Below are 27,983 nucleotides of genomic sequence, written 5' to 3'. Positions count from 1 at the left end.
AGCCAATCGCTGCGCGCGGGGGGCGGGCTTAAGGCGCACCGTCCCCTTCCTCGCCAATGGGGCTCTTCGGGAACCCGCGCGGCGGCGCGCGCCAATCTCCGCGCGGCGGCGCGCGGGCTCTGCCGCGCAGCGAATCAGCGCGGGAGGCGCGGGCCGGCGCGCGCTCGAGGCGGCCAATCAGCGCGCGGCGCTCTGTCCGGAGCGCCCTCTACCCTTCCCACGGTTCGAAACTCGGGGCCGCCAATCGCCGGGCGGGCGGCGCAGGGCCCGCGCCTCTCCATCGCCTCACGGCCGCGGGGGGACGCGGCTGGCCGGGCGCCGCGGGCTCCCAGCGATGCGGGTAAGGAACCGGGCGGGCCCGCGGGGCCAGCGCCGCCGCGTTTGGCCCCGTCCCAGCGCCGCATCCCGGAGCCGCGGAGCCGCCCCCGTCGCCCCGCCCCTTTGCCCGGAGAGTGGCGGGCACTCCAGCCAATCAGAGGCGGCGGCGCTGTCAACACCGCGGAACGCGGGGGCGGGGCTTGGCCCGAAGGGGGCGGGGGGGGCGGAGTCGGGGGGGGCGCTGGGGAAGGGACGGGACCGTGAGGGGAGCGGGAGGTGCCCGGGGACGGGTGTGGGGGCACCGCGGGAGGGACGCGGCGCTTGTGAGAGCAGGAGGCCCACACGGGGCCGAGGAGGGGGCACGGGCTGAAGGGAGGCGGTCCCGGGGGCGCAGACGTGGCGAGAGGGGTCCCCGTGGGGGCTGAGCCCTTGAGGCCGGGGCCGTTCCTGAGGGCACCGCGGCGCTGCGGCCCCGGCTCGTTGTCCCGTCGCGGGGTCCCGCAGAAGGTTCTTGGGGACGCGGGGCCTGGCGGCGAGGGTGCTCCGAGGAGCCCTGAGGGACCTGCGAGGGATCGGAAGGGAGCGGGTCTGGCTCGGGGGGCGATGCGGAACCTCCCGGGCTCCGGGGCTGTGCCGGCCCCGGCGTTTGCGGCGAAACCGGCGCTGATATTTCAGAGTTAAAACACCTCACGGGTTGGTTTTTTCCGAGCCTGCCCCTTTATGCAGCGACGTGGCCGTATAAGGACCGTGCTGTGCTGCGGAGTCGAGGGATGGCGGCTCAGCGCTCCCGCAGCCCCGTTATAGCTCACTAAATATTGTTTTTATTGCGAACAGACTTGTAATGAGGTTATGAAACGAGCCTGTGTCACAGCTAAGTCCCACCCATTGCTGTGCTGCTGAGATAGGCCGCCCATGGTTCCATCCTGGGGGGGGACTGATCCCACATCCAGCTGCTCCAGAGACACTCCCAGCATCAGCTTTAGCTGCCAAGTCTGATAACCTCCAAGTTTTCCAGACTTCTGACCGCTAGAAAAAGAAGAAAGGCTTTTTTTTTTTTTTTTATCCTTCTTTATCCCAAGAAGCTCTGCCAAAGGGATATGTGTGTCTCTGGTAACTTCCTTTGAATTCTGGCGTTTTCAGCCCTACCCAGAGGAGATGGTGTGAGTGAGTACCCAAAAAACATTTCTGCTGAGCCAAACAGGCTCCAAGAAAACAGGGAAAAATGAGACAGTTGTCTCTCAGTTTCCTTCTGGTGGAAATATTTTATATTTCTGTAGCTATCTATTAGAGATACATCTCTATGCACTTAAAAATTATGAAAACATGAGTCTGTACAACCCATCAGCATGTCTTTGTAAGGCCTGTAAAGAGGAATGGTCGTGCTTTGGAGGTGTTGTGCTTCTTTAAGGCAGCAGGAATTTGTTCTTGGCATTATAGGATATTTCCTAATGTCTCTTTTTACTGTCCATCTGTGAAATGATCATAAGGTTTTCCTTCAGTGTTATAACAAGGGCTGAATTCACCAGGGTGTAGAACATGCTGAAATAAGCACTACATAAGAACTGATTAATTAATATATTTCAAGTGTTTTCTTGGTGAAAGTAGAAGAATCTTTTAGTCTCTCTACAGCCACCCTACTTTGAGTGCTGTAAGACTATGGCACAAGTATTGTGTGTTTATTTATTTATGATGCTTTCAGTTAACCAGCTGCTGTTTTGAACTGCTGTGGGATTCCTGTCTGACTGCTTTTTTTGTTGTTTTATTAATCTCTAAGAAATGTAGCTCAGAACAGTTTCAAAGCTTTCTGAATTAGTGTTATATAATAACAATGAAGCAAGTGATCTGTGAAAAAAGTGAGCCAGATATTAGACACAGAAATGGCAAAATTGGTCAAGTGCAGTTTATTTAACTCAGTGGGTCTTGTGTTTATTATTTTTGGTGAGTGTGTTTCTCCCAGTGAAGTTGCAGATCCTTGGTCACATTTAAGTATATTGATAGTAGGTGTTTTCACAGAAGTCTTGAAAATGCCCTGTGGAGCCTCAGATTTAAAAAAACAACCAACCAAACCCCAACAACATTATTTTACCTGGAACATTTTGCACTGACACCCTTTCCAGTCCAGTCCAGAGGTGTGATGCACAGTTAGGAATATCTTTGACTCGGAAGAGTCCCAGCAGGCACGAAGTTAACTGAGGAGCTCCTGTTGGCAGGTGTAGCCCAGGGGAAGGGAGAGGGGCTGGTTGTGGAATGTTTGCACTTTCTGGGGTGGTTTAGCCAAAACAACTGTCTCTTTAATTCTGTTTCTTCAAGCAACAAAGTCAAATGGTTTTTTAAAGTAAGAAGGTGATTCTTATTTCTGTCTGTTCTCAGGGTAACGTACTTGGGACCAAGATATGGAAAACTGGGATGTGGTGAATTCTGTACAGGAAATCCCTTCGTCTTCTGCAGACTCTGATGTCAGAAACACCCACAGCTCTGTCTGTAACTTGAACTGTAACAGGTAATGTGCTGAAGGAATTCCTAACAAATATATTTTTATTATTTTGGGTTTGCTTAGTTCGAATGTTTTTAGAGTACTGTTGTTATTAAGGTGAAATAATAGGTAAGATTGCAATATATTTCAGGGTTCTTTTTACTTTCACAGGTATAATCTTGATGAAAGATTTCTTTTTAGAGGAAAGCCTTACTGAAAGAACTGTGAAGTCTTCCTTAAATTCTTAGTTAACTTCCATTGCCTCGTGTCTCTTAGAATGGGGGAGGAAGGAGGGAACCTGTCTTGGCCAGATTGTAAGAGATCATTTTTTGGAAAGCTCATGTGTTGTGTGAAGTCATTTTTGGAGAGCAGCAGCTTAGGAAAACTGAGTTGTTTTTCTGTTTAATGCCTGAGGTATTCCCAGGGAATAAGAAGTGCAAATATGGCCTGATGGCCTAAGTGAGAGGTGGTTCTTGACTGCCCTGTTAAGATGAGAGTTACAAGTCACTCCTGCCCATGTTGCTTCTCCAAGAGGCCTCAGTCCTGCCCTTCCTAAACCATTGCTCCACAGAAGCTCAGCTCTGGGAGCTTCTGACCTCAGGCTCTCTGAGGAATCACATGAGTTTGATGCAAAGCTGTATTTGTTGATGTTTGTACCAGTGAGCAGCAATATCTGTGCTGATGATCCAGTCTCTCTCCTTGGAAAGCTACTGCATTTCATAGTGTGTAGGATAAGAGTGAAGCACACTGTGGATTCTTTGACATTGGCTTGAAAAATCTCCTCGTGAATTTATCATTTTTATTTCAAGATGATGAGAGTGTTGGTATAAATTAAGTGTATAATTCTTTTCTGGCTGCCCAGCATATGTAGTGTATTGTTTTGGCCACTGTGTTGCACAACTGACACAATAAATAATTGAGCTATTTTTCCTCATGTTTCACTAGAAGTCCTTCATCCAATCCCAATGGAGTTTCTGGTTACTCAGGGAATACCAGGTCCTCATTAAAGCCTGGTTCTGTTGAACTGTTTGCCTCCTTTATGCAAGACATCCAGGCCATTGGAAATGCTGACACGGAAATTGTGAAGAGCTGTGAGGTAACTGATGTTCAGGTTTATTTAAAAAAAGTTGTATTAATGTATTTGCTCTGCATTTTGGAAGGCAAATCTAATGATGTAGTTCAGCAGCAAGATCCATATATGGATTTATATATACACATATATGTGTTTATTCTTCTTGATGGGACAGATCCTCTTACACATATGAACTAATCACCTGGCTGGATTTTATTGCAATTTTATCTTAGCATTTTCCACTATTTTATCTCTCTATCTTATGTTTTACAATACAGATGTGAATATTTTCCCCACAAAGTTTTCGAACTGAAAAATTTAAACCTTTAAAACTGTAGCACTTCAAACTGATCTGAAGTGATCCTAGAAAATAGAATTTTTCTTTCTAAAATTGGTTCTGTTTTGCTTGATTTATTTATATGTTCCATTTGTAAAGATGTGTAGGTGATTAGTTTGATTCCAGATTTAAAACAACACAAAAAAAATAATGATGGAGTTTCAATGAACTTATTCTCCCAAACACTTTTCTGAAGGTTTTTGTCCTTTTTTATTTTATATGTTATCATTATATTTAGTCATCATAAGGAACATTAGTTTTCCACACCATGGGCTTGTTCCTGCAGAATTTTTGAGCTTTCTGCCTGTGATCCATCACAGTGTCTCTTGGCAGATGCTTAATTTGGGTTCTCTTTAACACCTCCAGAAACAGAATATTGATGTCTGTGTCCTGTGCTTCAAGCACCAGGCTCCATAAACATTGGCATAAAATAGTTTTTAAACATCAGATTTTGCCATGTTTTAGGAATGCTATACATTTGATTTTTTTAATTGATTTTTTTTTTTATTGCATATTTGTGCATCATGACCTTCAGCTGGATTGCTGAAGAGTTTCTTATTGAAGTGAATGGTTCCCTGGACAGAGGGATGTTTAATTCTCAATTTTAAAATTACCTTTAATTAATTGAACTGGATCTGCCTTTCCAAAATTTGCCTGTACTTTCCTGCCAGCTGTTTCTTCTTTTAGTTCCCATTGATTGACACATTGGGGGCTGCAGGGATGGTGGGGTGGGAAACCACGGTGCTGTTACTCAGCTTTGCATTATGTCAACACCTAAGTATAGGATTGCAAAGCTATTTGTAGCTACAGGAAGAGGTGAGAGATGCAGTATGACTGTGCTTTAATTATTTTACTTTGTGATTTAATAGACAAGGTGGCTACAGCTGCTGAGACTGGTAGAAAAGCAATGTCAGCAACAAATAGTTGCCCAGCAAGAGCAGTTCCACCATCAAATCCAAGTAAGTAATGATTTGGCCATGTGGGTAGATGAGGCTGAATGTTTCTTTTCTCCCTCCAACCCCACACCCCTCCAAAACAATGCAGAGAGGCAGGTAATGGAAGTGGATGACTGGAATGCTGTTTACTGGATGCATATTTGAGACAACCTTGGCTAATTAACAGAGTAACTGGTAGGAACCATTTCAGAAGAGATTTGTTGATTATCTGTTTTCAATTGTTTTGTTTTCAGAAGCATTTGGTTCAGAATGCCCACGTGATAACTTGATTTTGTAGGTACAAGATGTTTTTTGTTAACTGTTAGACTGTTTAATTTCTGATTTTGAGCCATCGTAGCTTTCTTGTCATTAGAAAATGTTGTACTACTTGTCCAGACAGCATAGCATAGGAAAACCATCACTGTAACAGCTGAACACTTATTTCACCCTTCGGTTGAACAGTCTCCTTTCTAATAATGAAAAATGACCCCTGTGAAGGTTCACATTTTTGCTGAACCACATTTATCCTTTAGAACAGGAGAAATGTCTTTTGTGTGTATAAGAGACAGTAAATCTGTAAATATACAATGCTTAATATCCTCATCATTTTGGTTGCTGTTTTTCCCTTCCCTTTCCTGGTGCCCTCCACACTAGTAATAATCAGCAGTTCCTGAGCTGAGTTAACAAGAGGTACTGTCCTTTTATCCTGTTTCTCCTGCCTCACCTCCTCCCCTGTGCCTCCCATCTTGGCATTTTCGTCCCACCAGTGTTTTGTTACCTGTGTTATTCCCTTCCTCTTACTGTAGTGGTTTGATTCACTTGTTGATCATAGTCTTTACTAATCCATTGTGTTGGCTTGGCTGGTTTTTGTCTTTTTTAATAAGAAAGGCTACCTCTGGAAGAGCTGAGGGCGTGGTGCCAGCAGGGACTTACTAACTGCATGAATTGCCACACTAAATACAAAATTAACAGCTACCACTCAGTTGTATGAGTGCATTAGATAAAGTAAATGGAGCTGTTCCAAACTAACTGGTGTGCCAGAGACCTGCTGAAAACACAGGCAACTCAACACATTCTACTAAGAATAATAAAAAGACAAAAATAATAATCTATTTGGGGTAGAAAAGCAAGATGCTGCATCAGCATTGACATGCCTGAGATAAGGCTTGCTCGAGGCTGGGTTTCAAGACCAACTGTGCTTATAAAAATATATCTTCATCCTTGTGAAAATAGGGATCAAAAGACCTTGAGTTCATTTTGGAATCAATGGGGTCAGTCCTTGGCTTATGTGACCTAAACAATAGGAGATGAGCTGTCACCACCTGTGGATCATCCCAAGATCAGACTTTATGAAAAGGATTTAAAACCAAATTTTCCTACAATCCCAAAACTTTAGAAACCTTATCTTATTTTTCCCGGGTTTTTCCATCTCTTGCAATTATTTGTGACTATGCAAAGAGAAGTTAAAATGCACTTTAGCTGGAATTGTAGCCTTTCACTTTTCCAAGACACGGTATTAATGACAAAGATTAAATGTCAGCAGGGAATCTGATCTCCCTTCTCACCCCCAGTTCTGTTTTTTCCCTTTTGTTCTCCCTTCCCTACCTTTCTGACAGAGTTCAGTCACAGAATTAAAGTGCAAACAATTGCTGCACTCATGACTGAAATCACTAATAGAACAAAAAACTTTGTTATGGAAGAAAACTTCATCCCAAGCTTTTTGTTTGTTGTTTGGTTTTGGCATAGAAAGACTGAGCTGAAATTCAATTGTTAATTCTATTGCAAGTCAATAAAACATCTGAGGCTTGGTCCTGACTAGAGTTACACGTAGGTTCCTCTGAAATTGTCTTATTTTTTATTTCTTACTTTAAGAGAACAAATGATTTTTGTTCAGTTTGTGCTTCCCAGTTGCTGTTCACGTGTGAGTGATGTCCTGTAGTCCTGTGAAAAGACAGGAGTTCCATGTTCTCAAAAATTATTGCAAGGTCTTTTTTTTTTTGCCTTTCCTGAGGGAATTAGTTTGAAATATGTTATTGAAAGGAACTCTATATGCTGGTCTTGTCACATGTAGGAAGAGTTGTGTGCTCCTGCAGTTCAGTAATCTCGAGATAACTCCAGGGAAGTGCTGCCCATGGGCACTAATGGGAAATCTTTCCATAGCCCTTGGCAAAGGCATCACTTGTTTCTCAGAGCTGCTTCAGTACTTCCAGTGCACAACTGTAAAACTTTAAAAAAAAAAATTACTTATGTACTGAAATAACTCTCTGCAGACATTGTAAACTAAGTAACCTGTTAAATGGAGTGATCCAGTCATAGGTTTGTTCCATTCCATCAGACACCAGAGCAATCTAAATGTACATCTTTGTATTATCCCATAATATCTAAATTGGGTATTTTAAAGTCAAGTTTTATGCAAATAATCTTACAGAGGTACATTATTCCTATTAGCATAATAGAGGAATGGTTAATCCTTCCAGTGAGGCATCCTTGCAATCTTTAAAAGTGTATATCCAAGTTAAAAATTGGTTTAGACCTAAATTCAGCAAAACATTTCTGTCCCACGTTTGTGGATAGTTTATATTTCTTCAGCTGGCTGGGAGGTGACTGTAGTTCTGAAGGCAGTCAGTGAATACATTCATGCATGTTTTTTACATGAATTAATGACTCCTGAGACCTGGAATTCACTGCATGGAATGAGGGATTGTTCCCATGGACATTTGACTGTTGCGCGCAGTACGTACCGACCTCCTTCATGCATGGGGTGTCTGCACATCCTGGAGTCCTATGAAACAAGTGCTCTAATTCTGTCACTAATCACATGAAGCATCAAAATATGGATGTGATTTGTGCCACCATCTCATGGGAATCCTGCCTTTCCCTTTTGTGCAGCTGATTCAGGCTGAGATCAGGCAGCTGGTGAAGTTTGGGAGCAGCAGTTGGGGAGCCGGCAGGAGCCGGGGTTTGCCTGCCACGCTTCCAGACGCTTTTCCAGCGCTAGCAATTCCAATGGGGATGCGATCCGAGCTCCTCGAGGAACACGAGAGCATCGTCCACCAGCTCAGCTCCAGTGAAGCAGAAAGCCAGCCCAGTGCATCCGACCTGCAGCAGGAATGTTGCGGGAGCGACGCCTCCATGAACAGCGGGTATGGAACGCTCTCCACCTCCGAGCTGAACCCTGGCACGGCCAACAGCACCAGCAGGGCCACAGATTCCATGGAGAAAACTTCCCAAGGACACAGGGATGGAGCAGGGCTGCAGAGTGATGCAATTGTAGCCACTGTTCAAAATAAAACAGAACTTTTACCAAAAAGAATAGAGGAAAATTGTTCACCGGGAAGGAACAACATTTTAGTTTTTCCTGCTGAATTTGAGCATAAAGTTGATGAAACTCCATGTGGGAAGAAACCCAGGTAAGTGATAAACTTTCCAAGTATGTTAATTTATTGTAGACAACTCCCATTGAGTAAACAGCTGTTTGTCACTGGGAACATGCAAGAATTGAATGGAACCTCTTGACTGTAAAAAACTTTGCTGCTTGGTAGATAAATATATTTGTTTAGCCTGATGTCTCTGCGTGATGCAGGTTTGCATCTGCAGTGTTTATTTGTTGTAGATGTGTTGGGGGAAATACCTTCCTTATATGTGTGTGTTTCTTACCATCCAGTAAATCTTTAACGTCGTGGGCACAAAAGTTGAAACAAAACCAACCAAAAAGGATAACTGCAGATGAAGTGTGTGTGAACCCTATGCAAGAAAATGAGAAAGTGAAGAAATCACCACTTGAGAATGTAAGCCTCTTTTTATTTTCTTGTGTTTTTCTAATGTTATTCTTGTCACTGGTATTTTTGCAGAGTTACAGTATGTTCTCATCCAGCACATCCTTTCATATTTAGCATTTAGCAATTCTCATTCATATATTTAAAGTTCATGTAGGCAAAGTTTTACTTAGTTCCCCATTCCATACTCAGGCACACAGTGATTTTGGCTTATTTTATTAATTTCCTAATCTTTGTCTCAACCTCCTCAAGTGGCACATGTTCTTTCCTTGTGGAGATAATGGCCACATTGTCAATTGAAGCTTCAGGTCATGGCAATTTATGGTGCCCTGTAATTTTTTTGAAGGATCTTTGAAGGATCTGTCAGCTGCTGATACCTCTTTTGGCACATAAAATTCTTTGTGTTGTTAAGGCTTTAACCACTTTGCCCAGGACAAACATTCTTCCAGACTGGGATTTTAAGTTGCAGAGATTTTTTTGTTTAGTTTGGTTTGGGCTTTTTTAGTGTTCTCAGCAATCTCAGTTTGAGAAGAGTTTGGGTTCCCCCTCGCTCATACTTTTGAGTTAATAATTGTGTATGTCCACAAATCTGATTATTTTGAGGAGGGATGTTTAATCACATATCATATTTCTGATCCAAAAGTATGTTATGCAACATGATTGCATGAGTAATCATCATACACCCAACTAGGAAGCTTTAGAATGACTTCCAGCATATTCAGTGTCACAAACCTCTCTCCTTATGCCATTTCTAAGGAAATAATTCCTGAAACTCTGTGAATGGCTTCTACAAGAGAACAGAACTAGCAAATAGGAATCACTTGATTCAAGGCAGGGTCTGTTTTTTTTTTCCTGTGGTCACTTGGAGGATGATCCAGGAAGGGTGAGAGCAGCTCTTTGGGTTTGCTCTCTTCAGTCTTCTGTTGTCAGAGGAAACAAGATATTCCTCTAAGGGGATTTTTCAAACCAGGAGTCCAATGCATCTGCTGTGGTTGGTTTTCTTTTCTCTCTCTGCTACAGGAGAGGGTGCATAAGGAAATTAGTGCCAGGAAGTCAGATTTTGAAAAGAGCTTTATCTTTCTGTTCCTTTGTAAGAATGCAGTTGCTACTCCTTCATTTTCCTTTCTTCCTCCTTAGGCAAAGGAAATACCTAAATAAAAACATTAAGAGGGACAAAATAGCCTTGAGGTGAGATGGTAATTCCTGCAAAAACTTGAACAGCTTTAGTTCTGATTTTTTTCTCTCTTACTTTTGTTAACTCAGTGGTTACTATCCTGTTACAGTCCTCACTTGTATGAAGTGTGTGGATTTGTACAATTGTTGAGCTGCACTAATGGAACAAAAAGCCCCAAGCAGAGCAGAAAAGAGCAATGTGAGATGACCATTTTTAAGCAGCTGCCCTTCCTCAGTTGCTCTGCTGTTATATCAGTGCCACTTCTTCCTTTGGTTAAGGAAGAGGAGAGTTGGGGCAAATCTTAAATAATATGAATTTTTTTTTCCTGTGTTGGTCCCACCCTTTTCAAAGTTTTGCTTTAATTAGCTGGGGATGTTTGGAAAGTTGGGAGTGATGAGCAGAAGGATGTGGAATACCTTGTCTGTCTGAGATGACAGACAGTGGTACCTCCAAATTTGGGATACGTGGAGTCATAACAACTGAATATATGAAATTCCAATCTTAGGATGAGGAAGGAAGTGACTCTTTATTGTTAAGTCATCTCTGTATACTTGTACCTCTTAAGGAACAAGAAAGTTGATATGACTGTCCAAAATGTGTATTTCTGTAACAGCTAATCCCAAAAATGCTCCACAAGCACACAGGCACTCTAGAGAAAATATAAATATATATATATATATAAAAATATATAAATATGTCATATATCTGAATAAATATGTATAAAATATAAATATTTTAAAGTTATGAGGCATATCTTAGCTTCCCTTTCAACTGTGATTGCTCTCAATATAAATTGTGTAGGTTTGGATCATGCTCTATTTAATCTCTTTGCTTAAAAAGAGTAGTAACATTTATGTACAATTTAAAAAAATTATACCCTTGATTTTTTTTTTCCTTGCCTTGTGATTTTCCTTATAAATTTATTTTCCCATTGTAATTTTAGACAAACCTTACTGATGCTGCTTTGCCACCTTACACTTTTTACCTCAACCAACCGAAGGAAAGTCCCAATTCCTTGGTGTCTGAAGCTTCAGGTAGAGTTAATTTCTTGTACTTAAATTTCCTTTTCTTTGGAATTCTCATTTTTCAGTGCTCTTACTGGAATGCATCTCCAGTAACTCCAGGGAGGTGAGGAGGATTTAAGCACTGACAGGCTTTGATTTAGCATAATTCTGCTTTTCTCGCTCCTGTTTTCAAAGTGATGCAGCTCCTTTGTATCACTGCTGGCAGATGTAGGACATGCAGCAGTTGTTGTTTTTTTTTTTCCAAATTTCCCAAGATTCAAAGCTGAGCTTTGTGTTTAAAACTGTTTCATAACATAATTACTATTAAAATCATGGCAAGGTATCAAATGATGCTTCAAATGTGAGCATCATTGACCTGGTAATGTGGTGATTCTTAGATTGCTTTTCTGTGTTCATGGTTTGGCTCTGTTGTTCTGGGGGCTGGATATGAGGGGTGGTGGGTGATGGTTTTTCATGGTTTGGGGGTTGTGGTTTTTGTTTTTTTTTTTTTTGATGAAAGCCAAAAAACTAATTCCCATATTTTGATCATAACAGGGTGGATTCCTGTCAGTAACAAACAGGGGCACAGAGATGCAGCCCTGCAAACTGTGTATAATTATTGCTGCTTCACAAGCCACTGAGAGAGGGACACACATAAAAAACTGAAGTGGGGTTGAGTCTGTGTCTGTTCCTCTTGTGCCACCCCTTAGTCCTGGCAGTCTGTCCTTTTGCATGTTACAGAGAGCTGTTCAACACCAAACTGAGGAGTCTGCAGTATCCAGTGGCTGCCTGGGATTATCCCTTGGGTGCTACCAGTTTTAAGTGCTACACTGGAATCATTAGAAATATGACAGTCTGTGATAATTGAGGATTTTTCCCCTTAACACCCCTCAGTGACTGTGGTGCTGTGTGATGTGATGCTGGTTATGTTGCCTGTGCCTTGCATTGAGATTTTTGTCACTCCTGGTAACAAATGCTCTAATAAGATCCTTAAGCAATAGATGCAAATAACTAACACAGCATTCTTGTTCAAGACAAAATAACATTTCACTAATGGATTTTGGGATTCCTGTTCTATAGCCTCAAGCTTGAAATTTATCTTTTTTTTTTTTTTTTTTCTTTTGATGTTTCTTCTTGTCAGGACTTTCATACTGGAAGTTAGATGAAAAGGAGATGTATCACAGTTTACCAGAGAATTTCAGAAGTGAGTTTGCTGATGTTTTCTCCACAAAAGTATCACCAGATCAGGTAAACTTTGTATGTGGTTAAAAGTTGTCCTCTAATTCCTTGTCATCTTTGGTTTTTTTTTTCCTATGATGGAAAGAACCAGCCCTCCAGAATTTAACTTCTCTGTGAGAACTCTATTGTTAACTCAGTCTTTCCTACTCTGCTCCTTCATTATTCCTGTACCCCAACTAACCTCACTTGGAATTTATTGACCTTCTTTTGTTATTCAAAAGAAACTCTGTAGGACATGAAAAGTGACTCACTAGTGTATTAAAGGTGCCTCCTTAAAGACCCTTTTTTAGCCTGGGTGCATTGAATAGAGCTGCCTTCTGTCCTGAACTGCTTTATTAGCTAAACCCACCCCAAAACTTTTTTATTTATTTATTTTGGGGATGGAGGATTGTGTTCAGAAAAAGTAATGTAGCAATTTTGCCTGTTGAAGTTGTCTTCTGCTGAGGAAAGGAAGTTGTCATCCCTGAAGGATATTTATCATAAAAGACAAAGGGAAAACAAGCAGATGCCAGACCAGAATGTTTTGCCTTCTTCCCAGTCAAGTCACCCACCAGAGGTAACATGAATTTCTTTACTTCCCATCTCAGTTGAGGATATGTTGAATACAGGCTGGTTTCACATGAACTGGCCCCTGCTGCCACCTCCAGTGTTTTGCTGGAACAGCAGTTTGAGCAGCCGAGGGATGAACCAGCCCGGGAAAGGATCCAGCTGAAAAGAACCTCTGAGAACACCCTGAGTGAAGAGGCACCTTTGCAGCACAGCCTTGAGGATGGTGCAGGGACGGCTCTACCTGTGCTGAGGCTGCAGCTCATGGAATGCACTGGAACTGCAGTGGCACAAGAGGGATTTTCTTAGTGCTTCCCATGAAACAGGACAGGCACAGGTTGTGGAAATGATTCTTTATCATCTCTCTTTTTTTATACAGCTCTCAGTCCTGTACATAATCCAGTAATGATGTGACTGTATTGTGTAGATAATTCATGAATTGCTTTTGTAACCTACAAAGTTATTGTTTCAACATATAAACAGATATCATAGACCTTCTGTTTGTGTAAGTGAAATTTCAAAGGTTTTCTAGACAGCTACAGATGTTGGATATGTTCTTTATTAATGGAAACTTAGAAATTTGGGAATGTGTATTGTCATTGAGTGTTACAGGCACCTTTCTATTGTCACTACCAAATGACTGCAGTAATATTCAGTGTAATGCCTGCAGTGTTATATGCTTTACTGGTGTCTTCAGATCAACTCCATTTCAAAGAAGAAAAGTTAAATCACAGGTTTTTAGCATTGTAACTTATTTCCTAGATCTTGACGTTGGACCCAACCCTGCATATGAAACCAGGTCAGCAGAACCAGGGACGCTGTTTTTTCAATATTCCTGAAGACATTACTCCCTTTTCTCCAGACTCTATGGCAGAGCCAGGATTTTCAAGTCATTGTGACACAGACTCTTTCTCCCAGACAAGTCACTCTTCTCAGTTAGATGATTCTCCCAAACACCCTGCCAGCAGCAGAGCTGTGCACTTGGACTTCTGGAGAAATCACCCGTTCCAGAGTGAAAACAAGAGCAGCTCCCCTTTTCCAAAGGCATACAGGGATGCTGACCGTGATAGTTCAGTCAGCACTGAGGAGGAAGAAACACTGACTTTAACTCCATCCTCTGTTACTCAGTGTGCTGACAACACTTTGCCAGATTATAGTCTTTCAGCAGCACCTGTTGAAGACCCTGTGGTAATGTCACAGTAAGTAATTTTTCCTTTTTTAAAAGTCAGAGTTGTTACTTTCATGAAAGAAATGAAACAACAGTAGTAGTGAACCAAAGAAAATATGTGAATTCAGTTTGCTTAGAACAGAGCTGGACATTCCTGCTTTTTTTTCTCCTTTTTTCTTCTTTTTTCCCCCCTTAAAATATAGCTGGAGTATAAATAGAACAGTCATTTTCCACTTCTTACAATTGTCTTTCTTTAACCATTCTATTAATTTTCTTTAGACCACAATATTTAGTCTTCTTTAGACCATACAATTTATTCCAAGGCACAATATTTGTGTTTTGTCTTCCTTGGACGTCAAAGCCTTAACTGGAAGGCAAAACAATTTCCTAGGTTTTATTTGGTTATTTCTCTTTATACATAAAAATAAAAATACATCCTTCCTTTACAGACTGCATGAGGGGGTTTATTTAGGCAGAGAATTTCAAAGTTTGGGGGGGGGTCTGTTTTCTTCTTTAGAGTCAAATGGTGGGAGAAGCACAGAACTACTGGACTTAGGAAAAATAAATATTCACTGTTGAAACTCTCATGCTTTGCACGTGGACAGGCAGACAGGGCATATATTCCGTGTGTCAGGCCCTGTAAACTTTGTATTGTGTTTATATGTATTATTTGTATATAATAATCATAATTTCTAGTTGTATTTATGCAAAGAATTCTCTGCCTTAGATGACAAAACTTTCTTTGCTTTCATTCGAATGGAAAAAAGTTTTGTGAGAGAGATTTGTACTCAGGGTTCACTCTGAATGAAATATCCAAATGATTACATACAGATAGCTGGATTTTTTAAATTTTTTTTTTAATTCTTAATTTTAAAAACAGGATCAGGCAGAACCTGAGGGAGAAACACGCTCGACACATCGCTGATCTCCGAGCTTACTATGACTCGGAGATCCAGAGCTTAAAGCAGCAGCTGGAGGCAAGTCAGAGAGCTGCTTCTGCTGAGGACCTGAAGAAAATCAATCAAAGTCTTGCTGACAGGTGCTGTTTGTCCTTCCTTGTTGTCTTCCTCTTTTGGTGGTGTTCTTTACACTTTCAAAACTGGGCATCCTTGTGTTAGAATGTCTTGCAAAGTTTACGTCACTCTTCAGTTCTGAAGATTTCATGGATCTGTGATACTAATATTTCCCTATTAAATGTAACTTTTGCATTATTTAATGCAGCTGTTCAAGCTGTGGCTGCCCCATCCCTGGAAGTGTCCAAGGCCAGGTTAGATGGGGCTTGGAGGAACCTGGGATAGTGGAAGGTGTCCCTGCCCATGGCAGGGGGGTGGAACTGGATGATCTTTAAGGTCCCTTCCAACCCAAACCACTCCATGATTCTATGAAAATCAGTTTATTTGGCCTGATTGTTGCTGGAGCCAGTACAAGCTTTCCTCAGGAATGGCTGTCAGGCAGAGGTATCCTAAGCAATTTGAATAGGAATGATCTATGTTGTCCTAAAGAAGGACAACCCTTCATGAGAAAACTCCAGATGATACAGGACCAATGTTGAATTCACTGGGGGGTTTGTGCTGCCCTCTGTGTGCCCCACCTGTGTATTCCATTAGACAGAGCTTGAAAGGTTGCTATATATAGAATATTGATGAGATTTTTGTATCATTATTGCCAGTCAAAATACATATTGCAAGTTTAGACAGCTAAAATACTTCACAGAGTTTATGTCATTCAGAATAATTGAGAAAGTATGTGGGTAGCTGGGACTCTTTTGTACTTCCAGTACTAATGTCTACTGTCAAAGCTGACTTCTGGGCAGTCTTACTGAGTGAAAGTAGGAGGAGGTCACAGGCTGGGCACCAAAATTCATGGGGAGGCTTGAGGAAGGAAATAAGGCTATAAAATGTAGATTTGTTATTTGAAGATTTGTGTAATCTGTATGTTCTCAATAGGTGTGAGCAGTTGGATGCAGCTCTGAATGAAGCCAGTGCTCGCATAAAAGCCCTGGAAAATAAGAATAATCTGCTGGAAAAGCAAGTGGTAAGTGTATGTTCTTAAATCAAGTTGCTTTTTAAGTGAAAGAGTGAGAGAAAAGCTTGTTCACTGTTAAACTGATCTGTGTTTTTATGCTTTTGTCTTTTTATTTTCAATCTTTGTCTTACTATGTGACATCAGCCAGCGTGTTACACCAGTGATTTTCCCAGCTGAGTTTCTTGGGATTCCCTACCTGAATCCTCAGCACTTTTACTCATGAACCTTTTTCCAGGTTAGAAAGGATCAAACAGAGTTCAAGAGTGAAATGTTGTGATGTGTTTATCATGTTTCTCTCTAAATTTCCTAATTTATTGATTTGGTTTTAACTACTTTCTTATTCAAGCTGTGATAAAAGCAAATCTCACCTGTGCTGGGGCAACAATACTCTTTCTCTAAGTATATTTACACTGGTTTTGGCTAGGCCAGACCTCTTTGGGTATGCATAAATAAATGCTGGATTTATTAGTCAAATCACAGGACACTTTGTCTTGTAAGTTGGACACCTACAGAGACCAATTCCACCTTTCTTAGACATTTTTCTATGCTGGGAAGCAAATCAATCATCTGAGATTAGAGGCTTCATCTCTAGATATTATAAGTCCTGTAAAATAAATACATCTTTGGTGTTTCCAGTTTTCACTTTCGTTCTTGAAGCATCACAGAAATGAGCAAAAAATCCTGTTTAATTCATGTCCGGGTGTACCCTTGTTTTCTGTTTACCTGATTTCAGGTTGCACTTTGCACTGAAATAAATGATCTGCTGGGGAAGTGTTTGTAAAGGATGTTTTCTCTCCTCCAGGCAGAGTGGAGGGAGCGTTTCCAGGCCCTCAGCAGCACTTCCAAGGTTCTGCAGGAGCGGCTCGAGGAGATGCGCACGACCCACAAGGAGAAGGACAACACCATCAGCCGCCTGCAGTCCAGGCTCAAGGAGCTGGAGGAAGCTTTTGAGAAGGCCTACAAGTTATCTGATAATAAAAACACGAGGCTAAAGGAAGAAAACAAAATGTTTCAGAATGTAAGTGAGAAAATGGACAACAGGAAGTCCGTCCTGGGTGTGGAAACTGCTGCGAGTTTCCAACTGGAAAGTCTTAATGCACAACTAACACAGCAGAAATGACTCAGCTGACTCCTTGGAGGCTGGGTGACACTAATAGGTATTTAAAAACAATTATTTAAGGCAGCTTATGTGTACTTGATAACCCTTCCCGTAGTCAGTCTCAGGTATTTATTACTCTTAGTTAATTTTATTTTTGAAGATAGTACGTGAAATTATTTTAGAAAGTTATTTTTTTCCTCTCTTAAGTTTGTTGGAGATGGACTAAATTTCTCATACCTCATCACAGCTTGATAAAGCTGTTCATTGTGTGTGATTTTAGGCTGAATCAAAGGAATTGTTCCTCCAATTCTTCAGGAATAGCTTTATGGAATGTTTAAATGGATTGGCCAAATGGGTATTAGCTGGAAAAGCTACTTCATGCTTTAATTTCTTTTTTTGCAATTGAGATTTCAAAATACAAAGTCAGTTTTAAAGTCAATGAGGAATTTTAGTGGTTCATTCATTCAGTTTCTTTAGAGAGAGAGAATTTGAAAATTAGAAATACATTCTGTAAGTAGCTCTGTCTCCTCTTGTCCCATCTATAACTTCTTGTTCCAATTAGAAGATGATAAGAAGAATTTACAAAAATGTCCTTTAATAGTATTTGTTATCCCCTGTAGTGTTTCTGCATGTCCTAGACAAGCAATTGGGATGATTTTACAGCAGTCTGTTAATTGTGAATGGTCTCAGTGTGAGTTTTTGTGTTCTTTTGTTCTGTTTTAGCTTTTAGGAGAATATGAGTCCCTTGGAAAAGAACATGAAAGAGTAAAGGTAGGTGCACTCCAGTTAATTAAAAAACCAAACCTGCAAACTACGTGATAATGTGCCATAGAATTTGCTGAATTAGCTGATGCATTTTGAAAAAAGCTCAGATGGAAAGATCCATGTTTATTTTTACTGAGAGCTTCTTACTCCATCTGCAGAGCCCTGGAGGGAAAAGGGGGAATTTGGAATGTATTATTTTCCAATCATAGACAGCAAAAATACTGCAAAATCAAAACCAAGGAAATTTAATGGACCCTTTGAAGGTGTATTTAATGGAGTGTTCTTGAGACTGATGTGGAGTTACTTGTTTTTCTTTTAGTGCACTTCTGGGCTTTTCACTTTTTTCTTTGTGTCCTTGTAGGATACATTAAACACAACTGAAAACAAATTGCTTGATGCAAACACACAGATTTCTGATTTAAAAAGGTAACTGTAAAACTTATTACTCTTTTACCAGTATGAAATACAGACTATGGCCTAAACAGCTACCCCTAGATAATGAAGGCTGTAGATCTTGCCAGTTTAATTACATTTTATGAAGCATTCCCGTTGTTTGATGTTACTTGTACACACTAAAAATCTTGTTATTTTAGGATATGTGGTTTTTTTCTACATCTCCTGGTCCTGTCTTTCTAGCCAGGTTACCTGATTTATTTAACTTGGAATTCCAATCCATATTTATATCTGTACTTAGATAGATACAGAGATACATAGAAATGCAGCAGTTTCTCTTGTTCTCCTGCTTCATCCAGGATATCTGAATAAAAATGAGTAAACTAAGAAATATGGTGTATCTTTTGTGTCATTGAAATCATCTCCTAATGCATCTTTACTGCTTCCCCTTTAGGACAATTTTAAAACTTGAAGCTCAGCTCAAGCAGGTGGAACATGAAAATAAGTTGAAACTTCGCCACATCACCGAGAACCGTTTGAGAACCTCTTGTGCCAAGTGAGTGAGTGTTCCAACAACAGGAAAACAGGTCCTGTGTTTGGAATACTTTTTAACATGTGTTGGCTAAAAGTGGATCAACATGAGGTCAGTCCATAGGCTAAACTGGATTAAACATATGTAACATAATCCAGAGACTTCACATGCCAAGAAATTATGAAACCCAAATCAGTACTTTGGATAATGGACCAGAGCGTCTCTGGTCTTCCCAAATGAGTGTTAGATGGGTCTCAGTTGCTCAGCTGAGTAGGGATTTCCACACTCACCGAAGAATTTGGGAATAAAATCTAATACTCCAACAAGACATTGGAGGTTTTCCATGTGTGTTATTGATTTGAAAGGCTGATCACAACTTTTTATGGTTCTAAATATAGTTTGTAGTTTAATTTATTTAATTCTCTTAACATATCCTGAGAGTAGGGTGGGAGTTCAGTGACAATGCACACTCCAGTTTGAATTGGGAATTTATGTTAAGAGAATTAAAATTGATCTGTGTTCTTTTGTTTGTTTGTTGTTTTTTTTTTTTTGTTGTTTGAGGGGTTTTTTTATGTTTTAAAGACCTGAAAAACTTTGTCCCCCTTCTTTTTTCATTACTTAGTTATGATTTCTTCAGTGTCTCTCCCAGTTCAGCACTGATGCTGTGAAGCTCAAAATGATAATTAATGTGATTTGTGGATATCCACTTGTATGTATTTTGGTAGATCTGATTACAAAGATGCAAGTAATTTATGTATTAATATATTAGAGGGACAGATTTCTGTTTAGAGCTCTTTTAATATTTCTGAACCAGATCCCTCAACAATGAACAGGAAAAAGGAAGACCTGGGCAGGGCACACCATGTTCATCAGGGAGGGGGATGTAAGAGCCAATATGGATTTAGAAGTTAATCTGTCCCTAACTGATCTCAGAGGCTCAAGGAAAGCCTCATTCCAATTGAATGCCCAGCAGGATAGATTTACACAATAGTACTTATGGTTCATAGCTTGGGTAAACAAGACCCTTTTTTTCTAATTATCTACTTTGTTGTGTGTAAAAATCACATTGTTCTTTTGACTTTTCAGGATAAGAATATAGAAACAGATGCTTATTAGTCAATATTTATCACTCTCACATCATCAATGGTGGCTTTTTCTTGGTTTTTGTTTTTTGTGTTTTCTTTTTCTAATATTTGGTGTCCAAAGGAAAGCTGGGATCAGATGCTCTGAACTACTGCAATAATCTCCACCAAATGTTTTCATGTAATTAGTTGGGAACTACTGTTACCCAAACCTTGGTCTGAGTAAGCAGCATTAAATTACAGGAAGATCATTGTGGAGCTTTGCATTCTGGGCATATTGTGTAATTTAGACTGAAACCTCAACATAGGACTTTTTTTTAAAAAATATTTCACTTTTACTTTACAAACATGTTTTAAAAAGCAGTTATTTTTTCCCATGGTATTTACAAGTTTATTGTGTATTTCTTTCTGTTTACTGGAATAAATAGCAGCTTTTTCTTTAAAATAAAAAACAAACAATAAAAAAACCACCAAAGAAAAACTCCAAAGCCTTTTGTAATTTTGAAGCTTTTTGTTCCCACAGCAAGTTGGGAACTCCTGATGTCAGCAGGAGAAAGTGGCTGATACCAGGAGCTGAATATTCCATCTTCACTGGCCAGCCTTTGGAAGGCCAGGAAAGCCCCAAAGATAACAGATTAGAAGAAAACTATATTCCTTCCAGGTGAGTTGGTTTCCTTCAGTATTCACTATGAGGGAAAGTGGAACACTTCTAAAATTAATAAAGTAGAACACTTGTAAAAACTTATATTGACTAGATTTCTATTTCTAGATTTTGTACTTGTTAAATACAGTTAAAAAAAATTCTCAGTGTTGTGGGTGCTGTACAATTACTTAAAAACAAAACACTCCATTAAAAATTTGATCATTTTTTTCCCTCCACTGCTTCACATCCTTTAAGGTATCACTCTCCTCCTGAAAAAGATTCTTCACAGGAAGACTCTTCAACAAACACAATAGAAAAGAAAGAAAATGAGATGTCAGAAGCACCAATTATAAAAGCCTTTAAAGAACTTGAAGAAGGAAAAGTATTTAAAGACTGGGGGACACAGACAGACAAAGAAGACACACCAGCCAGTAACTCTTATTTTTATATTCCTGGGCATGTTTTACTTTGTCTGCATATCTTTTAGTTTTGGTATTCTCAGCATTCAAGTCCATCAGGCTTCAGTGAAGGGATAAAAACAGTGTTAGCATGCAAACTGCTGGAGTTTTTCAAAGAAAATTCAAAATTAGATAGTTAAGTGACTTGTTTAGAATAGAGGGAAGGCAAAGGTTGCTGTTGGGTCTCAAGCTGGAGACTCATCAATGTCCTCTTTTCTAAGAATATCTCAGTATTTATAAACAGTTAATGGAGCCCTAAGAAAGCTCTGGCTGTACATCCACTTGAGTTTTGTTCTCATGGTGTTGTATTGGAATGTTATTAAGGAAGCTGGTGTGTGTGGGACTGCACTGAGCTGTTGTAACAGCAGGGATTTAGGAGCCTTGTCGTGAGAAAACATCAAGTCTTTCTTAAATGCTTGTACTCTTGGCTCAGGCAGGTACTCCAGCTTTCTTTCTCAAAAGATGCTTTTGTCTGATTTCCACTGTTTCTCTATTAAAAAAAGGAAAGAAAGCCCCCCACTCTGCAAAGATCCTTTTCCATGAGTTAAGCTGTCTATTCTGTGAGTAGAAGAGAGACTGGAACAAAACAGCACAAATATGTTGATGTGAGGGAGACTTAAGTGCAGCCTTTGTCATTTGTTACTCAGGAGAATATTCGTGAGTTCTCATATTGAAAAAGATTGATTAATATAACAACTTTTTTTTTTTTTTTTTTTTAACTAGAAACATCAAATCGACGTCAAACTGTTGGGTTTGTTGAAGCTTCTTTAGTTGCCACCCCAGAGAAAGGGAAGGACCAACACAGACCCAAAAGGTTCAGCTCCCCTTCAGGCCAGAGGTCATCGTCCCTTCCTCCTTCCAACAGGAAACCCAACACTCCAAGTCAGTGCTTTTCTCAAGTTTGCTTTGTGTTACTCGAAAAGTAGGAGCAAACAATGACAGGCTGCTCTAGGAGAGAGCAAAATAGAGGCAGGATTCCTGCATTACTCTGACAGTCTGAAAAGGAGAATGTCTGTAATCACAGCAAATGGGAGAGCTCTGAGTTTATTTTCATTTCTCCGTGTTGTGATGCACTTTTCATCAAATTTAAATAAACACCTAGACAGCTTTGAAAAGCATTCTTTTAAGCTGTAAGCACATGAGTGGGAGGTACTGCATTGGGAGGTTTAAGGTAGATAAACATAATTTGTCTTTTGCAGCAAGAAGAGAGATAATGTTGGCACCGGTGTCTGTGACGTACAGCCCAAAACGGTCTCCAAAAGAAAACCTCTCCCCTGGATTCAGCCATTTGCTTGGCAGGAATGAAAACACAGTGACAAGGTATGAGTGTGGTGATTACAGTTGTGTTCTGATCATTACTAGAGCAGGAGGATGTTTATTATAGAGGCTCAGTGCTGCTGGTTCTTGTCTAGAAAGTGAGTCATGTGAAGTTTTCTGAATATAAAGCTGAGTTTTACTTTTTAAAATCTGGCAAGGAAAATGTAGAAGGGATGTTGGGTTTGCTAGTGACACAACATTGATCAGTGACAAGTAGTTAAAGAAGAATTGTTCTGTAGAGTAAGTGCAGATCGGATGTGAATAAAAGTTGAAAGTAGGACCTTCCTACTTGTCCTGGTACCTACAAGCATTTTAAAATACACATAAACTTACCTTTCTGCTAACTTCCTAAATACTATGGTTTCTATCAAAATCTTTGCTTGGCAAAGCTGTATTACAGAGTTTGAGAACACGCTTAGCTGTGAGATTAAAGTGTAGGACATGTGTGTGAGGAATAAGAAATGTCCAGCACCACTCTTGAGAGTTCCTGAGGATGATGAAACAGGAGCTCAGGGTGTTCAGGAGCAACAGCTTGGTGAGGCTCTGAGAGAAAGTCACACAAAGGAGAGGTTTTGGTGTGTGCAAATAGGAGGACATTGGGGCATGGTGCTGTGAACAGGAATCAGAAGACTTGCAGTGGCTGTGGGATATAAATAGTTTTATAAAACAAATTGTTTGTTTAACCAAAAGGTGAAAAAGTAGAAAATTCTGTATTGCCTGGTCCCTGATTTTTAACAAGTCATTGCTGTGTGCTTCCTGCTCTGTAGGTTTGATATACTTCTAGATGACCTGGAAACTGGTGCTACATCTACTTTACAGCACAATAACCCAAGGAAAAGGCTCCAGTTTCTCTCACTAGATGAAGCAGAAGGTAATCTGTCAAAGTGGGGGGAAAATCTGCTATATTTTTGTACCACAATTCCTTCCACAGTGGTAACAGCTGCTTAACTGGAAAGCTGACCCTTGATTTGACAAAGTCCAACTTATAAAAATCCTCTTTTAAAAGTCTTGTCTTATCCCTGGAGCCAGAGATATACCATTCATACAGTATTTTATTTTTATGTATATATGTGTGCACAAACACGGCAGAACAAGAAAAATAATTAAATTGAGGAAGAAGGGCAATACATTTCCCTGTGCTTAACTCAGTTATCCAATGCATATCTTAGGGGGGGTCTATATTAAGATGTACCTGAGTCATACTAATAAAATTCTATTGCTAAACATTGCGTTACAGATAGCAAAGAGTAACTCTAATAAAACCAGCTCTCTCAGATTTTTAAATGATTGATTGAAGCAAATCTTTTCTCGCTTTTCTAATCCTTGTCACAATGTTCTGCTTTTGTTTTTATTGATGCATTTATTTAGCCTGGTGTTTGCCTGACAGCTGCTCTGCCTGGTGATATTTAGAAATGTACCAGTAAAAGTAATTCCTAATTAGCACAATAGAGGAATCTGTTTGTTAGCCAAAAAAATATGTTGTGCTACAAAGATCACTTGAAAGATGACCCCTACAAATGTTTTGCATTCTTCTGGGAAGTTGTTTAAGGCAAGGAACTGAGACTTTGCTTCACTGTCCTTGGTTCACATACCGCCACGATCACGCTGCTTGTGCTGTTATTGCTTTGTTTTTCTGTCCTGTGTAATCATTTCCCAGACAATTACAAATATAAAAATATAAAAATCCCCCTGCTTTGTTGCTAGGAAGGCAGCATTCAGGTGTCAGACACAGCTCTTGTGCTGAATCCATCAACAGCGGGCTGAAGAAGGCGGCAGCTTGGGACGAGAGGAGCACAGCTCAAAAATATGAGCCTGGGGAGGAGGACTTCAAATACACAGCAAGGATCACGACTCTGGCTGAAACAGAGAGGCTTTTTGATGAGCTGACTCAAGAAAAGCAACAGGCAAAGATTATTTTTGTTTTCAGGTTGTGACAAAACATAATTGTTGTACAAGAGGGGAGGGATGGAGCCGGATGTCCACGCAGTGCGTGGCTGAAATTCGTGCACAATTTTAGTGTCACGCTGGGAATGTGCCATTATCCTTCCCTGCTCTACTTCCAGACCTTCTCTGTCCCTAATTTCATTAAAGGACAGTCACTGGAATGGCAACACAGTGTGAGTGGGGATTGGCACATTATTATGGTCACAGAAGTGAGCGTTAAAGGACAAAACTGTAGCTGTATCAGTAATCCATACACCTCACCTCTCTTCTTGTAAGAGGAGTTGGGAAGGCTCATATTGGCTCTTGAAACTCTCATTTACAGCTGAAGTGTTTTCTGTTATTAGATTGAGGCTGCACTGAGTCGAATACCTTGTTCTGGTGGAAGAATGACCTTGCAAGCAAGACTGAATCAGGTGAAAAAGCTTCAACATCTGACTGTCCTGTTAAATTGCTCTTCCACAACTTGAGAATATGTAGAGGAAAGTTCTGCTGTGTTGTGTGATTTCTGTGGCAATTTTTAGATTGGTTTTGGGTCTTATGTTATTGTTTTATATTGTTCATATCTTCTATTTTTTGTACATGGGATGAATTTTGCCAACTTGCTGCAAGAATAGTCTGCTCTTGTGATAACACTGAGAGGTAGGTAAAGGCAATAAATTAACAGCATGCAGTTCCTATGGAATAGATCCCTGAAACCGTGGAGAGGATGTTGTGTTGTAGGAGAAATTGCAAAGTTTAGTTTTTGATTGGTTGTTTTTTGTCTCCTTGAAAGTATAAAGGGGAAAGTAAGAAGGTAAAAATAAGTAGTGTAGGTGGAATACAGGAAAGTGCCTTCTTTGGGAAGCTCTGCAGACTCTTTTAATAGAAACAAGTGTCTCTGTGAAGCCTTCAGCTTCAGCATTTCCTAAATTCTAATCCTTGTTAGCAATTAATCAGTTTGAAATTAAAAAATCAATACTGCCACTCACTGTAGTGATCAGCTCTTTGCTAAATGTGTCTCCCTAATTATCAGCCTGTCCCAATTCTTGTCAAGTTTATCTCCTGGAGTTTCCTAAATCATGTGGCCAAAAAAACAACAACCTACAAATACACAAATTCTATGGGAAGTTTGGAGGTCTGGCTCTAGTTTTTGGGTGGTAACAGAATACTGATAATGCCTCAAAAAGGATACCAGGAATACAGGAATAACAGGAGTTTCTTAATTTTAGAAGGATCATTGAATTTTTTTATATTATTAATGTTTTTTTCTCTTTCTTGTCTTTAACTCTTCCTTTTAGGAAGCCCTGGAAGATCGTTTGGAAAGAATTAATAGGGATTTGGGGTTGATAAGAATGACTCTGAAAAGATTCCATGTTTTACGGACCTCTGCCAATCTCTGACAGTTCTCTCCTGACTGCAAATATACTCTTTTCCTTTTGGTTTTTTTTTTTTGCACTAATATATAATTATGCACTCAGTAAATGCAAATTGTTTTGTATTTTTATAAGCCCTCAAAAGTAGTTTTACAACCATGTTACCCTTTACAAACAGCAATATTTTGTACTTGGAACCGCAACCTCTATTTTAAACATATTTTTATTACACCTGAGAAATCAATGTTTATCCTGTATTGTAATATTTTTAGAAATATTAATTATTTTTAAATAGTGATATTGAATTTATAATAAGAATAAGAAACTAAAAGGCAGCTTGTTTTCAGAAAATGATAGTGTTACCCTTTTGCACTTGGTTTTCCTCCACCATTTTATAAATATTTAGGGTGTGATGTAAATATTAGCCAAGAGGAGATTTTGAACTTTAATACAAAAAGCAACATGAGTTACCTGTGTTAAAGAGAACTGCTGCTCTGTGGTAAATCCTTTCAGCTAAACCCTTTAACATGGATATTTTTCATCGTGACAGAACTGTGAGCAATACTTTCACTATGGCTGTGGTAGGAAAATACTGCTCTGAATTCCCTCATGTCTCCAGCAGTCACAGTGAGTAGTGTTTGATACTGTGAGTACCAGGATTCACCTGACAGCAGCCTCCCTGTCTCCCAGTGAACAGCTCCACTCCAGCTGACTCTCCAGGACTGGAACTCCTTCCCTGAAGTTACTGGTTTCCTGTGCCAGGCTGGGTTTCGTGCCAGTGTTCCCATCGTGAACATTTCATGTATTTGTGAACAGAAATGCATTTTTCTTGGTGAAAAATCCAGATTTGCCAGTTGACATGTTGCTGCATTACTGTCCAACATTGATACTTTGGTTTGTATTTTAATATTAAATAAATGTTTAATTAGATTCTTTCCTCCTGCCCAAGTACAATAATAGGTTCTGGGATATTACATCAGCCATAATGTAGGTTTTAATCATATTGTGTGTTTCATATTCTGTCCTTGTTCAAGATGTTTAGCCACCAATGATGTGATTATAGGGCCAGAGGAGCTGTCATAAAGGAAGCTTGAGAAGGTCTGATTCTAAAATTAGAGTGCTGTGGTTTCAGATATTTCATGAAGAACTGCCCTACCCATGCAGAGTCTTGAAAATCTTGTGGGTTTTGTGCCCTGTGGGTCCTTTCAGTACAAAACCAGAGCTGGGGAGATGTCAGGGATGTTTTAGTTCCTCATTTCCCCTTTACTCTAAAATGTAGAAATTGGGTCTGATGCATGGACATGACTTCCTTAAATATATTTTCAGTCTCCACAAAGAGATGCACAATCTTTATGTCATTCCGTGTTCTTACTGGTAATTTTTACTTAGAAGGGATGGAGGTAGGAAAAAAGAATCTTTGACTTCCCTGCTCAGCTCTATTTAGCCAAAGTTTTCCCAGCATTTTTTTATTAACAGGCACAATTTGAAAGTATTCTTCAGATGGAATCCATCACAGGAAAATTTCATGAGTCCACTGATGGCCTTGTTTTCTTTCATCAGTGCTACAGCAAAACCAAAGAATTTTCCTGACAGACATTAGAGGCAAGTAGGTAAATCAGCTCAGCTCTTTCAGTGCCTTTCCCTCTCACCTCCCTTCATCTCCACTCCATTCTTTCCAGCACTATTCATATTCATGGACTCTTTTTTTATTACATCCAGAAAACTGAATCGTGAGTCAGAATTTATTTTTTAATCAAAAGTCCTCCTCCATCTGTTGGAACTCTTTAGGCTATTTCTGTTCTATTATAACACTGAAGGGGAAAAAAAAAAAGTGTTGCTTTTGGTAAACTTCTAGGACAACCTTCTGAAATACCTGCGTGACACGGGGTGACCTGTTCAGTGTGGTACCTTCAGCCTGATTCATCAGAGGGGCAGAGGCTCTGCAGTTCCAGATTAAAGCAGTGGGAGGCCTGAATGCTCAGTGCTCCTGAAAATCACACCCGAAGCGCCAAAAACTGGGACACAGGGAGCGTGTTTACTGTGGGAACCAGGACTGTGCCGGCCCTGCCCTTTGCTGGACACTGTCCTTTTTTTAAATCCTTTTTAAACTTCCCCTTAACATGAGAAAATTCTGTATTTGGGGATAAATAAAGACTTTAATCATCTTCCCCTTGTCTCACCTGACACATCCCAGCTATGTAGGCATTTACTGCCTTTCCAGATCTACTTGGTCCTGCCTGGAGCCCCAGGCTCTCCTTGCCTCACACTGCCCTTGGAAGACACTCCCATGCATAGTTTTCTCTAGGATAATAAACATTACAACACCTTCAG

The 27,983-nt window shown here is 40.2% G+C and overlaps 1 protein-coding gene across 6 annotated transcripts; it reads left to right on the top strand.

Moving 5' to 3' along the window:
- The first annotated feature begins 186 nt into the window (after window positions 1-186).
- On the top strand, window positions 187-26,587 carry MPHOSPH9 (M-phase phosphoprotein 9). 6 transcript variants are annotated; one of them, XM_051785611.1, is made up of 24 exons: window positions 187-340; window positions 2,689-2,818; window positions 3,737-3,887; window positions 5,070-5,159; window positions 8,025-8,545; window positions 8,800-8,923; window positions 11,029-11,119; window positions 12,231-12,337; window positions 12,759-12,884; window positions 13,637-14,073; window positions 14,923-15,081; window positions 15,989-16,076; window positions 16,870-17,085; window positions 17,890-17,937; window positions 18,293-18,357; window positions 18,779-18,880; window positions 20,462-20,599; window positions 20,837-21,012; window positions 21,763-21,921; window positions 22,239-22,359; window positions 23,124-23,227; window positions 24,061-24,260; window positions 24,645-24,713; window positions 25,578-26,587. In XM_051785611.1, exons 2-24 carry the CDS (start codon window positions 2,712-2,714, stop codon window positions 25,677-25,679), a joined length of 3,501 nt encoding a protein of 1,166 aa, XP_051641571.1. In that variant the 5' UTR covers window positions 187-340; window positions 2,689-2,711; the 3' UTR covers window positions 25,680-26,587. The 6 variants fall into 6 exon arrangements, with proteins under 6 accessions (XP_051641571.1, XP_051641573.1, XP_051641570.1 ...); XM_051785613.1 differs by lacking the exon at window positions 187-340 and adding an exon at window positions 662-1,476; XM_051785610.1 differs by lacking the exon at window positions 187-340 and adding an exon at window positions 663-1,482.
- The last annotated feature ends 1,396 nt before the right edge of the window (window positions 26,588-27,983 follow it).

This window comes from Manacus candei, unplaced genomic scaffold, assembly GCF_025592945.1.
Source record: "Manacus candei isolate 608988 ecotype Guabito, Panama unplaced genomic scaffold, ASM2559294v1 h1tg000020l, whole genome shotgun sequence".
Classification (NCBI taxonomy): domain Eukaryota; kingdom Metazoa; phylum Chordata; class Aves; order Passeriformes; family Pipridae; genus Manacus; species Manacus candei.
This window is presented reverse-complemented; position numbering and strand designations above follow the sequence as displayed.

What these genes read in the sequence shown, in the direction of transcription:
- MPHOSPH9 (XM_051785611.1), top strand. Translation starts at nt 2,712, where the DNA reads ATGGAAAACTGGGATGTGGTGAATTCTGTACAGGAAATCCCTTCGTCT. An exon ending in TGTAACTTGAACTGTAACAG is followed by an intron (nt 2,819 to 3,736) that starts GTAATGTGCTGA and finishes ATGTTTCACTAG; the next exon opens with AAGTCCTTCATCCAATCCCA. An exon ending in CAAAAGTATCACCAGATCAG is followed by an intron (nt 12,338 to 12,758) that starts GTAAACTTTGTA and finishes TGCCTGTTGAAG; the next exon opens with TTGTCTTCTGCTGAGGAAAG.